The sequence below is a fragment of the Oncorhynchus clarkii genome, chromosome 18 (genome assembly GCF_045791955.1).
Source record: "Oncorhynchus clarkii lewisi isolate Uvic-CL-2024 chromosome 18, UVic_Ocla_1.0, whole genome shotgun sequence".
NCBI classification, from domain to species: Eukaryota; Metazoa; Chordata; class Actinopteri; order Salmoniformes; family Salmonidae; genus Oncorhynchus; species Oncorhynchus clarkii.
The window spans coordinates 30,196,893-30,215,044 of NC_092164.1; the positions used below are offsets into that span (position 1 = coordinate 30,196,893).

Genomic DNA, 18,152 nt, shown 5'->3' on the forward strand with positions numbered 1-18,152 from the left:
CACCTCAGTAGATACATTTGGAACAGATCTTCACTGCGTTTACTACGTTTTAGGTATACAAGTATCTGCACCTACTTCGGATCCCTACTTGTATATCAAGAATCAAGGTAAGACCCAGGTGCAAACTGTCGAGGTAACAATGTTTATTGTAGCAACAGGTGCAGGCAAAGACAGATCAAGGCAGGCAGGGGTCGAAGATCCAAGGTAAGGCAAAGGTACAGGACGGCGGTCATGGACAGAGTTGAGTAATCCAGAGGTGGAGCAACGGTACACAGGGGTTCCACCAATCCTGAAGTTTTAAAACCTCTTCTTCTTTCAATTTTTGCCTAAAATTACATACCCAAATCTAACTGCCTGTAACTCAGGTCCTGAAGCAAGGATATGCATATTCTTGGTACCATTTGAAAGGAAACACTTTGAAGTTTGTGGAAATCTGAAAGGAATGTAGAAGAATTTAACACAATAGATCTGGTAAAAGATAATACAAAGAAAATAAAAAAACATTATTTTGTATTTTTTTTGTACTGTCATCTTTGAAATGCAAGAGAAAGGCCATCATGTATTATTCCAGCCCAGCTGCAATTTAGATTTTAGCTACTAGATGGCAGCAGTGTATGTACAAACTTTTAGACTGATGTTATGAACCATTGCATTTCTGTTCATAAATTTGTATCAAGACTGCCCAAATGTGCCTAATTGGTTTATTAATGTCTCGCTTAAATGTAACCTGTCACTGTAGGTAATATGCGCTAATGGGATTGTTTGGTTTTAATGTCTCACTTAAATGTGACCTGTCACTGTAGGTAATATGCGCTAATCAGATAGTTTGGATTTAATGCCTCGCTTAAATGTGACCTGTCACTGTAAGTAATATATGCTAATCAGATAGCATGTCAAATACTGCAACAGTAAATGCTCCCCAGTTAAATGTTATGTCTATGGGCCTATGTCACCAAACCTACACAAAACCAATCACTGAAATTGAGGAATGAGAATCAAGAATATAATGTAATTTGCATCCTAATGGCACCCTACTCCCTAGGTAGTGTACTACTTTTGGCCAGTGCACTTTGTAGGAAATAGGGTGCCATTTGCTACGCATATAGCCTAAAGTTTGGGAAACCCTGTGTTAACTGACCACCATAGAGTGGTTGTGTTGGAAAGCTATTATACAATTTACTTCCCTCAGATTGGTCGTTTGATTCTGCGAAAATCATGTCATCGATGTTGACGTAGTCCTTGCTGCGAATAAGTCTGGAAAAATAAATAATCAATAGAATAGTTCCTAAAACTTATTTGAAATTCCCCTCTTCGACCTGTACCACAGAGGGCGTGCATCTCGCGTCTAACAAACAAGAGGTGGAAAAAACAGGCGCTTTGTCCTCCCATTGGTTCGCAATCCTTATGGGGCGTGATTAACGATAGTAGGGGTTCCACAAAACTAGAAATCACGCAAGTTGTTGTTCATTCACTACGGGCTGAGCTTAATTCAAACAACCCTGTGTAATTTTTGCTGAGTGCGTCGTATTTTTTCTTTCTCTTTTAAACCTATTGCCTGAGTAAACAACCTACTCGTTAACGGACGCATAGACATTTCCCAAAGTTTCATTGGTCTGCTAGACTCACCGGCTTTTCTCTGCACTCCACAATGGATTTGGTCTGGAGCCTGTGCGTAGGGAGTCTCTGCGCTTGGTTTGCATCTGCAGAAAGGCACAGTGTATATTGGAATAGAACAAACACCAAGTAAGTTAAACTGTTTGATCTCTTAGTTTTTTTTTGTAATTCTTTTTTATTACTGTTCATTTGTAAAAGTTTAGCAAATCCGATTCGCAAGTGCAACAAAGTAATAAGATGCAATCTATTGGCAGCTGTGCAACAAGGTAGTAACATCTATCGGCAGCTGTGATTGTTTCTTTCATATTTTGCTGAAATGATTGTCGGCTAGCTAGTCTACGCGCAACAATGCTACAGTAGCCCAACTGTTTATGTCTGTGCATATCGATGACTGCAATAGCCTAAACCTGTTAGTGAACTGCATTAATGTGATTGTTCGGGGGGTATTTAAATGCGTTGTAGCCTACTTCCTCAACTGGTTTACATACTGATTCTACTGAATCTGACGGAGATGCATATATGCAGCTGGCTGCTGTTGTTATTACAATGCATGGCAGTTACAGTATCTTCTTGGTCACTGGCTTCATTACTGCCTGCTGGAAACTTTTCTACAATCTCTGTCTACCCGCTTGGAAGGAATTGGTAGTTACACATAGTTATGCCATTAATCTGATGTATTGATAGGCTACCATCTAAATTACACCACTTTCAAGGACACATGGTTATGGATTGGGGGGTGCGTTATTATTAGCACTACCTTTACACCAAGACTAGCGACTATTAGTTATTAAATGTAATATTTGTAATGATAACATTTCCATTTGAAAGACACAAACAAATTCCACATTCCTTCGTTATCAACAGGTATCACTTTTTAAATGGATATGCCTATCGTTGACAAAGGCGTTATAACAGTCACCCAGAGACTTGAGACCGTGGTAGTAAATTCTCGAGGAGTGCAGGGGAATATGTCCGTGTTGGTTTAAAGGTGTGACTGAGTCCGTCAGTGTGGTGTAGAAATATCGGTTGCGAAATCCATTCCCTCTGATGGCCGTTGACGTCTCCATTTTCATTAGGCCGGTCTCTGTCTGTCCACTAAATCACTGGATCTACGATGGGCTGGCGGGACAGTACAGGGAGACAGACATATGAAGGTTCATATTTTAGGTGGCAAGATGAGGAATACTGGTGTAATGAGACAGAGGAGGTAACTTGAAGCCTGCCCAGTAAGTCATATTATGGGAGTGGATAGCTTGGGAAGGAGAGATTAAAGCCCAAATTGTTGGGGTTTGGAGACTACTTTGAATAGATGGAGGTCAATTCGAGTTATGGTGTTTGGGGTGAAAAGTTGGGAACATTTTGAAGGCTGAGATTGAAACACACACTTAGATACAAACACACACTGGCACAAACTCATTCAATCACACATACAAACAAAGCAAACGCCCAATCAATCACAGAAAGGCATACACTCACTTGTATGCAAACACTTCTTGTAGACACACACACAAATATATTCACATTCTTACAGTACTAAACTTAGTTTCTCCTCTTGCTGTGATCCATGGAGATCTCCCATAAGGCAATGCCACTGCAGTCATTGTTCTCAGAAACACATCCATGCCATAATCTCAGAGAATGAAGTTACCAGTCCCAGATGTAAGCGTGTTACGTCAATGCAGGGACAACAATGGTTGTCATTTCTGCAAATAAATGCTTAATCCCCACACTTGCTATTTTTACTGGATATCTACACTAAATCTCTCCCTCTGGCAGCACTTAATCTCACATTCGCAGAAGTAAAGGAGAGTTCGGGAAAGAGGTTTTTTTTCATTAATTCTCTTCTTTTCTTGGTTCTCTCAATCTGTTTCCCCCCTCCCAACTGCTGCTTTGTGCTCTTCTGTTGTTGATTTGTTTGCCTCTATCAGTCTTCTTTGCGTTGACGCTCTCCCTCTCTCCCCCAGTTTGTGTGGCCAATCAATCAGTAGTCTTGATTAGAACGCTATAGTTTGATCTAATTGACAACAGACTGATCATCTCAGTCAGTTAGGTGTCTGCGTCCCTATATGGAATAAACTGTGTGTGTGTGTGTCCGTTACAGAGTCTCTACTATGCATTGGTGTGTATCATGTGTGTGCCTTGGGGCATGTTGACTGCAAGGTCGCGGCTGCTAGTGAGCGAGCTACCACTGTGGTTCAGTCCAACTAAGATCTGACAGTGCATAGGCTGGGTTGTTGTGTGTGTGTGTGTGCCTATACGTGTCAACCTGCAAGCTTGATCTGAGGTTAAGAAGGGCTTAATCATTCACATGGGTTCCCAGAACATTGGTTGCTCTATCAGTATGCTTTGCTCTCTGTGTGTCCGTATGTGTGTGTACGTGTCTGTGTGAAGGGTGTGTCCCATGCGGGAAGCAGTGTGTTAAAGCACCAGCTCCTAAATCACTGACTGGCTCACACACAGACACACACACACACACACACACACACACGCATTAACCCAGACCTCCATGCTTACACACTGCTGCACTGCATTTCTGTGATTGATGTTAACATTGTCTCTGGTGTTCTATGGGCTTAATAACCCCAACGTTAAGCTATACTGTAGCCTACTCATTCAGCTTGCTCCTTCTCTCGGTAAAGCACTTCCCCCCCCCCCCTGACAGAGCACGAGTAAACCTCCCTCTTCTTTCTCCCGGTACCTGTCTCTCCCTCTCTCCACCGCCTCCTTCCTCATTCCTGTTCAAGCTGATTCAGTGGCAGAAAGTTCAACGTGTTCAATGTTAACTCTTTCCTCACTCCCTCATGCTAGAGTGAACAGTCTCTTTGTTTAGCATATTTTCCACTTTATTTACCTCTTTTCCAACTTAATGGCTTTTTCTCATCACATATTTCCAACGTAATCGCTTTTTCTCGATGCACATTTAATCTTTTTGGGAGGTTTAATCTTCGTTAATGTTTTGCTTTTTTTTCTCAAATGAGCTCTGGGATAATTTCACACACATGACTTATCGCTCTATACTGCATTTCATCCAAAGAAGTGATTATTTATTTTTTTGAATGGTGTATTTGCATTGAATTAATGATTGTTATGGTAAGTTTCACCCATATGAGTGATTTTTGCAAGCATTGTGCAGACAAGTTGGCTGTTTTTGTAGTGCTTCCCATACAAATTGGGGGAATTCTCTTCACCGAGTGCCTCACAACAGAATAGTAACTGGTGTGACTGATTGGGGTTCAGAGTGCACACGGTGATGAAGTGCCATTGCCTCTATCAGTCTGTCAGTCATTCTGTCACTGCGGTGGTCTCTGAATGCTGGCCGCCACTCAGGCCTCCCCTCTTCACACGGCTTTGGAACTGCCTCAGGGAGATTCATTCTTCCTCCTGTCTCTGGGTCCCCCTCTGCTCTCTCTCCACCTTTTATCTCAACCTTACATGCTGCCTCTTTTCAGTCCATTTATTTCCTCACCTCCTACTCTCCTTCTCTAAAAGGGGGAAGGCGGAAAGAAGGCTAAAAGGTGTGTACAATTTTTTTAAATTGTTTTTGTCACCCATAGCCATTCGCCACTAGGCACTTTGCCCTCTTTCTCTCAGCTTTACCTCTCTTTCAAGCTTTCCCCTCCACTAACCGCCATGGGTTTTTCAATCAACTCAAGCAAATTCGTCCCCTCTTTCAGTTGTCTCACTCTGTATGCTTTTTGTGTTTTTTTCATGAGGCAATGGAAGTGGTTGAACCAGTCTGAGAACTCTGCTCTGCCACTCTGAAAGGAGTGAAATTGAGAAAAACTGTGTGTGTGTGGAGAGAGAAAGGGTTGGCTAGCCACATCTTCAGGTGACAGTAGGTGGTATGCAAGATGAGGGAGTTCTACATTGTCTAAGCAATCTAAATTGTATCTTTTCTGCGAAAAAGGGCAGTTTTCCTATTTTCTCTCGAATCCCATCTTTTTCCACCTCCTTTCTAGTCATTTCTGGGAATGTCTCTTCCATCCCCAATCATTCTCTGTTTATCCATCTCCCCCAAGTCCCATAATCTTATCCCTAATCTCTGTCTAGTAAATTGGAATCGGAAGAAAACACGCTGAGATTACAGACTACTGGTAATCTGCTGCGATAGGCTCAATGGTCGTTAGGGTTTGTAGACAGTATTATAGTTGGTAATCATCAGTTAAGCAGACTTTACCTCGACGACCATAATGACAGGTCAGCCGATTTATAATTTTATTTTTTTCAATAATCTTCATTGTTTTCTGTCTGTCTGGGTGGGAGACAGAAGGTTCTAAATTGTATTGAGTACAGGAAGATGGTGAATCAGGCCAAAGGTTTTCACGGGGGTAGTATGGGCATGTTTCTCTACGAGTGTGAGCTTCCTGGCCTAGTCTTTTCCCGGGAAATGGCATATCCTGCCTACACAATAAACAATACCTTTCTCACACACAGGCAACCACCGAACCCTGTACTAATTACTTATGCTACACACTGAGAAGTTGATTACGTTTTCACAGGGTCATTTCAGAAATCAACACAATTTGTCTCCTGCCATAGAGTAATTTGATGAATAGTGATTTGATAGTGATCGGTTGTTTGATAAGGTGTCTTCACCTCCTTCTCAATGTTTTATAACCTTTCAACCCCAAATACCGAGTAAAAAATACTTTCCTGATAAACATATGTAGTAATATGATAAACATGGAACTGTGCGTGTGTGTTCAGACTTGTCCAGCTACATAATCATTGTCTTTGCGTGTATCCATGCATTTGTAATGAAGTGTGTAGGAGAATGTGTGTGTGTATGGAACTCCATGGGGCCAATTATTGTCTCTGAAAATGGGGAATTATGTGTGTAATGTTGTGTAAATAAGGGTCATTGTGTGTTTGTCCTGTTGAAATGGTGAATTGGCTGGACTTTGGTTGTTAACTTGTTCCCACAGCGATTGCACGCATATTGTCACTCGTCTACAGTATGGGCCACTCTCTCACTCACACACTGCTCCAGTTACTAGTGCCCCCTGGAGGTAAAGATGTGTAATGTTGACCTCTGCATTGAATAGAACATCTCAGCCAAACGTACTTGTACAGTCTCCATGCCACTGGCAGACAAAGAATGGTCAATGCTCACAGACTATTACACTCTCAGAGGAATTCATTACGCTACGAGGCTCAACTGAGCGAGGATTGGGGAAATAAAGATTAAAAAAACACAAAAAAACATTTTTTTATCTTGCGGAAATCAATTTTCCTAGCACAGATATTTGCCTCTTGATAAATGTAATTTCAGTGGTGACCTTTTTGGTCAGGCTCTTACAGAAGTACAAATGACTCTGAGGACTGTGTTAGACAGTTGGAAAGAGCACACCTATTCATCTAACTCCCGCGGTTGTCCAAGATAAGGCGATTATGTTGCTGGTGGACTCTGGGGTTACTTTGTTGGAGGGAAGGAGTTAAAATCTTTGGCCAGGGGCGCTGTCAGAATGAACAATGGACAAAGGTAAAGTGACAGAGAGAAAGGCGAGATTGATGACAGAAGTCAACACAACCCAAGAATGAACCTGCGCCTCTGAATATTGTGTTAAGAGGGAGGGGCTAAGAGTTGGGCCATTCTTGTTTCTATTAACTGTGCTAGCCTCTCTATAAATGGTGGGACACAAACTCACATGTTTGGCATTCCAACAAGGCCGGCTCTGATTGGTTCGGCGAGTACTAGGAGCAGGGGAGGGGTTGGAATGAAATAGGGACCTATTAGGCTTATTGAGTGATGAAAGACAGACAGGGAGAGGGTGGGGAGACCTGACAGAGATGGATGGATGGATGGAGAGATGAAATGAAAGAAATTTAGCTGTGTAGAAAAAAATGTGAACCAGCTCTACACCACAGCCGGACTTGTATTTCAGAGTGGCTCTCAATCTCTTAACTGTTTTCCAGAGGATACATTCCGAAAGAAATGCCTCCCCTTTCACCCATGTCTTTCATCTCTCTTTTTTAACAACTAATTTTCCCTCCATGGTCTTATGCGCGCGCATACACACAGTAATACCCCCTCTCTGTTTTGGAACAATGGACTCAAGGCCCCACCCCGCCCTTTTCCCCTCTTTCCCCCACTCCTGTCCCCCTCTCTGGGCCTCGGTGTCGGCTCTAAGCCCTTGTATTAGGCAGAGTCTGGTGCCGCTGAATGGACCCGAGCTCAGCCGCTGCTCCACCCAATAATCCGGGCTTGGGCGAGCCGATTAGGCGGCCTCCGGCATTCCGATCCACTCATCCGATGGCTCTAGACTAACATGGGTCTCACTCTATCAGGGTGAGTAGTCAGGTTCTGATGGTGATTGTTCAGGGGTGCCACAGTGGTCAGGTATTGTGAGCTTGTCAGCTGGTGGAACCTCATGTGCTTTTAAATAGACTAAAACTGAACCTCAAAGCAGGTGATTCTCCACACAACATCCATCTCTGGGCTTTTAAATGCACGGGAGCAGCACATCACTTGCTGACTGTGTGTGTACAAGACCCTCTGGTGCTGACTGCGATTGCCCAACCTTTGATCCTGAGTGAGCCCTCCTCCCCTCAGAGGTTCCACATTCCACAGGGCGGTAGAGTGCAGAGATGAAAGGAAGAGGTGAAGAAGAAAGTAGTACACTGGCCAGAGAGATTAAAGTAGAGAGATTAGGCTCCTGCCCCTGAATACATCAATAATTCACTCTGGAGGAGAGGAAAAGGCTCGAACAGTCTGGAGTCTAATTTTCACTAGACACAACCCACAGACAGACACCGACGCAGAACAACGACACCCATGGCTGGCTGTCTGCTATCGATGTCATTCGTTATCCACCCTTATCACACACACACACACACACAGATTCCTCAGCAGACCCAATACACACACAAACATAGTTGCATATCTGTCATAGTTCCACAAGTCATCCATAAGCAGAGAATGTCATCCCCTCCCTGTAGTCATTTCTGCTCAGGCGCTAAACATTGATGTTCCTGGGATGCTCAGCTTTAACGACAACAGAGTATTAATCAGCTCTGTAACCATAGTGAGAGACAATTCAGGCACCATTTTCAATATGGACACCGAAAGGAAGAGAGTGAAGCTGTTTGCCAGAGTAATGGTGACAATGTTTTACATTGTTAACTTTTCAGTCAGGCATTATTTGAAGTGCCTTTAATCAGTCCGGATGCTGAGGACCCTTTAATGCCAAGGTGTAGAAGACAAAAGCCCCCGGGATAATTAAACTATTTACAATTAATAAAAGGGCCCCTCTAGGGGTGTGCATTCATCCCCCTGTTCATTTTGGTTTGTGATATATTCCATCTGAGGGTGTGAATAGTACCACTGTATGAAACGGTGGCATTGATGAAGCAACTGCAACACTCACACACACAAAGTTTAACACAGATCAAAGCCATTCGCAGCTAGAGGCCCCTGACCCTCTTATTCACATGGCTCCCCCCTTCCCCTCACTCCCAGCCTGAGGGGGCAGGGTGGGGGGAGGGGAAGCATAATTACTCAACCCCAGGGTGACTTTAATACCCCTTTTTGTGTTTTAGTTGCGACCACTTTTGATGAACACATGGGATGGGGGGGGGGGGCAGTGTGTGCGTGCTCAGTTGTGTGTTTTAGGAGGCTACTAGGTCAAGCACAGCATACAAACATGTTTGCTCAATAGTATTATTGATTTAGCTGGAATTGTGAGTGACCACAGTAGAACTTGTAAACAGTGTGTGGCAGCCAGACAGATAAGAACTAAACTGTCCTAGAGCACAGCCAGTGGGAATAATAATTACTGGCACTGTGTTTGCTTAATATGCTACTATTATGCAGCTAAATGGTAGTTTGCATGCTTCATTAGAATACGGAGAGAAACAGTTGCTCTTTTGACCGGCCTAACACTACTCTTGTCACAGTGCCGTTAATCTGGTCATCTGCATTGAGAGAAAGCAGTGAAGCGGGGAGGCAGAGAGGGTTGTGCTGGAGGGGGGTCAGTAGGCACTAGGGGCTTGGAGTGTGTAGCCACAGCGTCTGTCCTTTAACCAGGGGGTCCACCGGCAACAAGCAACAACACCAGCCAATGAGCGACGGGGCCTCTCTGTGCTCGTGTACTTTGATCGTCACTCACACATATGGACATTGTCACACCACACTAAATCAATAATACTATTGAGCAAACATGTTTGTATGCTGTGCTTGACCTAGTATCCTCCTCAAACACACAACTGAGCACGCACACACTCCCCCCCCCCCCCCCCAGAACACATCCCAAATGTCACTTGTTGCATACATCACGGGGTGTAGCTGGAATTCTCAACAAAAAAACAAATCACATTGGAGCCATTTTGGCTCTAGGGTGAGTTTTCATTGGCAGATGTGCAGCAAATACCCAACCCAGGGCTATGGAGCAACCAGAGCTGTGTGGTGTAAAATGGGGTGGATATAACACGCCACACACTAGCTGGCTTTGTGAAAGTACCCCAAGTGAAGAGTTGCACATGTATTCATTGCAAAAGCAATAACATTCTATCTAAGACACGCATTCAGTTGTGAAAATATTTGAATCCGGGTGATCCACTTCTCCGTTAGTCTGGGAACCCTGGTGATGCTGACTGTTTCAGGCAGGAGGAGATGGTAATGGATAAGCACATCTTGAGTAATTGAACACTTGGTTGGTGGAGGGGGGGGGGGTGTCACTAGATACTGCTCCCTCCAGGTTGGTGTGTGGTGATGGATGGGAATTAATGCATATCTCTGTGATGAAGAATGACGGTTTAAGCAAGAAAGGTAGAGGAGGAAGGACCTCCTTACACGACACAAACTAGGTCCAGGAGAGATACTTGTGTAGTGTAAAGAGACTCTCTTTAAGAGATGTGTCCCACACTACCACCGGAGGTAGTGTGGTACACATCTCCACCACATACTCCCCTCCGAGTGGAACAGTGTAAAGACGAGCGTTTTCCCACACCACACATCCCCCTAAATAATGACCTTAATTTTTTTTCTCTGTTAGCCAAATGGAAAATTTAAAGGCTTTTAAAATATCCATACATGTGTGAATCATTACATTAATCAAGTTCGCAACACTGTGCAATATGGTTTAGATTAGAAGCTCCTGTATAGTTTGAATTGCTACCCTTATTTTGTTTGTCTATACACTATGGCATTTACATTATGCTAATAGCTGCACTCACACATGAAGCATGAATCACATCCAAGGCTAGTAGGGCAGAAAATGTGCAAATCCGATGTTGAAGAAAGATGGATCTCACTAGACATATTTTACAAATGTAAATCCACCCTAGGACTGCTGTTGTAAAAAGCTAGGAGTGGAGGGAGGAGAGGCATGCAGACAGTCTGACTGCTTCCCGAGGGGGAGTGTGGCAGGAGACAGAAACAGACAGTGACCAGAACTGTGTGTCTGTCTGTCCTTAATGAAAAGGGGAAATGTTCAGGAGAGACCTGGGCTCCTCCTATTCCTGCCTCTCACTCTTTCGGGCGACGGTGTGTTTGTTATTAGGCATTCTGCACCCCTTGTCTGTGACGGCCCGGTGTGTAGCTCTGGCTGCAGTTTAGTGTCGATACTCATCTCCCGGCCCGGTGTCCTGACTGAATGCTAATAATTTTCTGTAAACATCGCTGGGTTCCCGGGGGAGCCGGGATCAATGTGCACTCAGTATTAGCTCCCAGCACAGCGCTTCTGCTGCTGCTGTCCACAATCATCCATATTTATGCACACATCCACCCAGCTCACTTCCCCACTTAGTGTTTTATCCCTGCCTTCTGCCCATGCCTCTCCATCTCCTCCATGATTTCCCCTGTTGAATCCGGGGCACACGTCCCCGGTCGATACATAATCACGAATTTGGTAGTTGTATTTTAAGCCATCGCCGTACTTATCAATCCCGATGCCACTTGTGACTCGACTAACCCCCTCCGTCCCCCGTTGCTCTTCGTTCTCAGGTTCCTATGGGACGACTATGCGGTGGAGGTGCGGCTGAACGACTACCTGGACATCGTGTGCCCCCACTACCCGCTGGGCGAGGTGGCATCGCAGGATGCTGAGCGCTACGTGCTCTACATGGTGGAGCGGGAGGACTACGACGCTTGCAAGCCTCAGTCCTACGACCAGATGCGTTGGGAGTGCGGCCACCCCTTCGCCCCCCACGCTGCTGAGAAGTTCTCCGAGAAGTTTCAGCGTTTCACCCCCTTCACCCTGGGCAAGGAGTTCCGCCAGGGAGAGAGCTACTACTATATCTGTAAGTGTCTAGCTAGCAGGTAGTCCAGCATTTTTTTTTTTATCCACTTGAATAAATTATTTCTAGAGAATTTGGTAAGAGAACTTAAAGGGACAAAGTCAACATTTATTAGATGTTTTCAGACCCCAAAGGTAGTCTAATGTTAAAATGAGTGGGTTGAAATGTCACTTTTAAATCAGGAAAAATGTGATGGAAAAAGCACTGCAGATTATATAGAAGTGTAAAGTTTGACCTTATGACTCGTGGCAAAGCATCCAGGCAAACAAGCCGTCATCTTGAAGGCTTATGTTAGCATTCAGTGAATGTTGGCGTGCTATGTTGTGCATTAGTGCTCACATGCTAGCTAGCAGATAGCCGGTGGCCAGTCACCCAGAGAGAGGCGATGCCGTGACCCTGAGTGTGTTGTAATTAGATGAGCGACGGGACACACTCCGCCTGCTCACAGATGGCTGCAGGCCGCGTGTATATTCATGTCTGTCTGTCTGTGTGTGTGGAGGTGGATTAAGGCCACATGGGAGGATAAGTGCATTAGTTTGTCTGTAATTAACGCTTGTCTTTGTTCCTTCCCCTCTCCAGCCAAACCTCTGCACCACCACGGACAGGAGTGCCTCAGGCTCAGAGTAGACGTCATAGCTGCTGATGGTACGTTTCGCTGCCCTAGTGGTTGGGTGGAGAAGTGCACTGTATAGGCTTTTGTCTGCGTCCCATAGTGAACTAGTTTTAACCAGGCCCCGTTCAAAAGTAGTGCACTATATAGGGAATAAATTGCCATTTGGAATGTAGCCTTTGTTTGATGATTTTTAGCTCCCGGCTGCAGTAAGGCAGAGGGATTGATTGTTATTTTTCTCATCCAGGATCTCAAGAGGCCAGGGTTTCAACTGGAAGAGCTGGAGCTGGGGGTGGAGCACACAACGTCTCCAACAGACTGCCTGCAGGTATGTTAATGACCAAACCATGGACCAGTTGTACTTGACCCTAGGACTGAAAGTTTGGGAGGGATGATACTTAAAAATAAATTTCAGCTGTGATTCTTCATTGATCATGCTTTTCAATCCAGGACTAGGATTAACCTGTGTCTGGGAATCCGGGTTAACATGCACTAATGTATATTCTATATTCTCTCCATATAGATGACCCAGTGGTAATCCTTCCAGATGTCCAGAAAAGCATGCGGACAAATTCAGCGGTTTCGACAGCATCCTTCTCCATCCTCTCATTGATGGTGCCAGTCTTATTATTACTGTCGTTACAGTGAGACTGAAAGAACTACAGATCCTATAGACTTGGAGGGACTACAATGAAGTTGGTCTGTGGGGAACCACAGACGCAAGACAGTTCTCAAAGCCCAAGTGCTGGTCACTGGGAGAGGGACACTTTTAATGTTGTAAATACAGGTGGACACACATTCACTAAGTGTGCTGTGTGAGACTTTGGTTGGAGTTTTGTGAGGAGGCGTTATACTATCTCCTTTCTTTTTTAAGATGTCAGTATTTCCTGGACAGATTTTGTTCTCTTTTAACGTTAGTACTTTTTTTTTTTTTCACTCCTCCAAAAAACGTCATTCGTTTTGGTAAAGTGAGGAAGAAAAAATGAAGAGGAACATAAACTGGAATGGATGAAGAGCAATCACTGAAGACAAAGCTAACGGACTTTCCTACAATGGGACAACTCTTTGTGTTTAATATGAATTTGTATTAGAAAAAACAGCATTTAGTGCATCATCTTCTCTAACCTTTTGAGCCAAAGAATACAGTGATCCTCTCTCCTGGATCTAACTATTCTATTCCAACCTTGACTATTGTATACTGTTAATTGTATTGAGTGGCACTAAATGTCCAAGTGATTATTTCTCTATGTAGCATCGACAAAAGCAGGGAATGTGTTGGCTAACTATCAATGTTCCTGTGCAGACTCGACCATGTGCTTTCACAGCACTAACCATACAGCAACAACAACAACACTATTCAGTTGTCCAGTCTGACTGAGGCACAGACTGACTGACACTACAATGCAGACTCCTAAAGGGAGACTACATGGAAAGGAACAGTGTGTGTACATTTTGTGAAAAAACATGAATAAAAGTTTGCTGCTGAAAGATGAACCTAATATTGTAAGTTTATCAAAAGCTATGTTTACTAATGGTGAGCTCTCTCTGAGAAAGGAGTGTCCACGTGAGTGGGAGAATGAGTGTTTCAGTGAGCGAGAGGTCAAACAAAATGTTAAATCTGCAAATAGCAAACGTATGTTGTGTGTGTAGCAGCGGAAGGCAAACCTTCTCTGTTTTGTCGGATAATGCACTCGTACTGTTTTAAACTAGATCACTCAGACTGATCTATACTAAGCACAACACTCGCCAGTGTTTCACTATGTAACACTGTTTGTTGCATCTAACTTCAATCACTAAAAAGTCAACCATGTAAAAAAGGAAGACCTTTTATTCAGTTCTGATTTTGATTGGACATAATTTACAATGTGGTTGTACTTTTAATGCAGTTCAGCATTTTACAATAAAGCAAAGATCTTGGGAAATTCTACTCCGGTGAGATTATAGGACTACACCCATTGAAATCACAAGACACGGCACCAATCTTGGCTGCCAAGCTCAACTAGACTTCACAGGGTGGTTTGAACGTCAGACACAACGGTATATGACTAACATTGAGTCAATCCTTATTGTTCTTAGAAAACGTGTTACCTTATTTTGTACATGTGGTAGTAAAGTGTATTATGTGTACATATATAGAATATTATATAAAGAACCCATTTGATAAATGTGACATTTCCATGTGAAATAAAATATATTTTTGAAAACGAGATCAGCATCCTTCCAATGGTTTCTCTTCTCTTTCTCTGACTATCATTTTCCAAATGTTCAAAATGTTTCCATCCCCTCTTAAAATGATCTGATTTCCATTACATTACAGTGCAAAAAAAAATTATCAGTTGATAGCTGTAATAGTGGTCACTCATATCTATATTGAGTTAATAAATTGATGTTCATGACCGTTTTTCCCAGGCCAAAGTCTTGGCTCATGACAGGAAAGGATTACAATGGAGACAGAGCTGTGTATGTCGTTATTCCCAATCGGCTTGGCCTTTTTGGCAAGGAGGCCTAAAACTACAGGTGTGATCCTACTCTTGTCTTTCTATCTAAAGTTTTGTGGACCTCCGCCCATATCTCCCCCTCATTTCTCCTTCATATCCCCCCCTCTGCTATCCCATAGTAGTCCTCTCCGCTGTATTTCCATCCATTGTTCTCCTCCCTCTCGCTCTTCCCAGAAGAGCTTTATGGACGTGACCGTAAAAGCGACTGTGACACCAAAGTGTGGTGGTGCCACAGCCGCTCCCCTGTGTTTTCAAAGTGATTGTCATAAATTAGGCCCAGCAGACGGCTGACCCTTCAGAGAGCCTCAACATAATGGGAGCCTGTTGAGGAGAATTGCTCCTCTGTTGACTCCTGACTCGCTCGTCCACTGCTTTGACATAAGTGTGAAGAGCAATGAGGAACAAGTGTAAAATCTTTATCACCTGTACTGAATGTAAGGGCAGTCAAGACACTGAATTAGAAAAATAGTATTCAATTGTGTTTTTAGGCCGTAAACATCAAGTGCTGTTCGACATGTAGCCATATATGACACAACCATTTCCTGATACTATGAGCCAATCTCATAGGTCAGGACAAGCAAAGCATTTTATATCAGGTGTCATGGACATAGTTGAACTGACTAAGAGCTGCATGAACAACACAGGACTGATGTCAGAGACACAGTGAGTGGCCCACAATTTGGAGGACAATAGAGTGGGTTTGGCACAGCCAGCACATCTAGCCCTGAGTTTTTGGACAGAGTCAACCAACCAATCAGCAGGACACATAGCATGGGTCGTGGCCAGCAGACGTTAACCCAATAACGGAGTAGGTAGGATACAGGAGTCAGGAGTTTCCAGAGCCTAGGGGGAGGTTATCTAAAGTTATGGTAGTCGTGTGTGGGTCCCAAATGGTACCCTATTCCCTTTTTTAGTGCACTACTTTTGACCAGAATGAATTTTGGCAAAGCAAAAACAGGTTTTTAGAAATGTAAAAAATGTTAAAAATAAACAAATAAATAAATATCACATTTACATAGTAAGTATTCAGACACTTTACTGAGTACTTTGTTGAAGCAACTATGGTAGCCTCAAGTCTTCTTGGGTATGACACTACAAGCTTGGCACATCTACAGTGGGGCAAAAAATTAGTCAGCCACCAATTGTGCAAGTTCTCCCACTTAAAAAGATGAGAAAGTCCTGTAATTTTATTCATAGGTACACTTCAACTATGACAGACAAAATGAGAAAGAAAATCCAGAAAATCACATTGTAGGATTTTTTATGAATTTATTTGCAAATTATGGTGGAAAATAAGTATTTGGTCAATAACAAAAGTTTATCTCAATACTTTGTTATATACCTTTTGTTGGCAATGACAGAGGTCAAACACTTTCTGTAAGTCTTCACTAGGTTTTCCCACACTGTTGCTGGTATTTTGGCACATTCCTCCATGCAGATCTCCTCTAGAGCAGTGATGTTTTGGGGCTGTTGCTGGGCAACACAGACTTTCAACTCCCTCCAAAGATTTTCTATGGGGTTGAGATCTGGAGACTGGCTAGGCCACTCCAGGACCTTGAAATGCTTCTTATGAAGCCACTCCTTCGTTGCCCGGGCGGTGTGTTCGGGATCATTGTCATGCTGAAAGACCCAGCCACGTTTCATCTTCAATGCCCTTGCTGATGGTAGGCTTTGTTACTTTGGTCCCAGCTCTCTGCAGGTCATTCACTAGGTCCCCCCATGTGGTTCTGGGATTTTTGCTCACCGTTCTTGTGATCATTTTGACCCCACGGGGTGAGATCTTGCATGGAGCACCAGATCGAGGGAGATTATCAGTGGTCTTGTATGTCTTCCATTTCCTAATAATTGCTCCCACAGTTGATTTCTTCAAACCAAGCTGCTTACCTATTGCAGATTCAGTCTTCCCAACCTGGTGCAGGTCTACAATTTTGTTTCTGGTGTCCTTTGACAGCTCTGTGGTCTTGGCCATAGTGGAGTTTGTAGTGTGACTGTTTGAGGTTGTGGACAGGTGTCTTTTATACTGATAACAAGTTCAAACAGGTGCCATTAATACAGGTAACGAGTGGAGGACAGAGGAGCCTCTTAAAGAAGAAGTTACAGGTCTGAGAGCCAGAAATCTTGCTTGTTTGTAGGTGACCAAATACTTATTTTCCACCATAATTTGCAAATAAATTCATAAAAAATCCTACAATGTGATTTTCTGGATTTTTTTCTCATTTTGTCTGTCATAGTTGAAGTGTACCTATGATGAAAATTACAGGCCTCTCTCATCTTTTTAAGTGGGAGAACTTGCACAATTGGTGGCTGACTAAATACTTTTTTGCCCCACTGTATATTTGGGGAGTTTTTCCCATTCCTCTCTGCAGATCCTATTAAGCGCTGTCAGGTTGGATGGGGAGCATCGCTGCACAGCTATTTTCAGGTCTCTCCAGAGATGTTTGATCATGTTCAAATTTAATTTTTTACCTTTATTTAACTAGGCAAGTTAGTTAAGAACAAATTCTTATTTTCAATGACGGCCTAGGAATAGTGGGTTAACTGCCTGTTCAGTGTCAGAACGACAGATTTGTACCTTGTCAGCTCGGGGATTTGAACTTCCGGTTACTAGTTCAACACTCTAACCACTAGGCTACCCTGCCGGGCTCTGGCTGGGCACTGGCTGGGCCCCTCAAGGATGTTCAGAGATGTTCGATCGGGTTCAAGTCCGGGCTCTCGCTGGGCCACTCAAGGACACTCAGAGACTTCCCCTGACTTCTCCTGCGTTGTCTTGGCTGTGTACTTAGTGTCGTTGTCCTGTTGGAAGATGAACTTTCACCCCAGTCTGAGGTCTTGGGTGCTCTGGAGCAGGTTTTCATCAAGGATCTCTTCTCCGTACTTTTCTCCGTTCATCTTTCCCTCGATCCTTACTAGTCTCCCAGTCCATGCCGCTGATAAAAATCCCCACAGCATGATGCTGCCACCACCATTCTTCATTGTAGGGATGGTGCCAGAATTCCTTCAGACGTGACACTTGGTATTCAGGCCAAATAGTTAAATCTTGGTTTCATCAGACCAGAAAATCTTGTTTCTCATGGTCTGAGAGTCTTTAGGTGCATTTTGGCAAACTCCAAGAGGGCTGTGCCTTGTACTGAGGAGTGGCTTCCGTCTGGCCACTCTACCATAAAGACCTGATCAGTTGAGTGCTGCAGAATGGT

At 43.7% G+C, this 18,152-nt stretch overlaps 1 protein-coding gene across 1 annotated transcript; it reads left to right on the forward strand.

Annotated features, from left to right (window-relative positions):
• The first annotated feature begins 1,466 nt into the window (after window positions 1-1,466).
• LOC139373308 (ephrin-A1-like) lies at window positions 1,467-14,665 on the forward strand. The gene is made up of 5 exons (XM_071113691.1): window positions 1,467-1,743; window positions 11,558-11,853; window positions 12,430-12,495; window positions 12,708-12,788; window positions 12,984-14,665. The coding sequence occupies exons 1-5, from the start codon at window positions 1,649-1,651 to the stop codon at window positions 13,106-13,108; spliced, it is 663 nt and encodes a 220-aa protein (XP_070969792.1). The 5' UTR covers window positions 1,467-1,648; the 3' UTR covers window positions 13,109-14,665.
• Window positions 14,666-18,152: the final 3,487 nt, after the last annotated feature.

What these genes read in the sequence shown, in the direction of transcription:
- LOC139373308 (XM_071113691.1), top strand. Translation starts at nt 1,649, where the DNA reads ATGGATTTGGTCTGGAGCCTGTGCGTAGGGAGTCTCTGCGCTTGGTTT. An exon ending in AGACGTCATAGCTGCTGATG is followed by an intron (nt 12,496 to 12,707) that starts GTACGTTTCGCT and finishes TTTCTCATCCAG; the next exon opens with GATCTCAAGAGGCCAGGGTT. An exon ending in CTCCAACAGACTGCCTGCAG is followed by an intron (nt 12,789 to 12,983) that starts GTATGTTAATGA and finishes CTCTCCATATAG; the next exon opens with ATGACCCAGTGGTAATCCTT.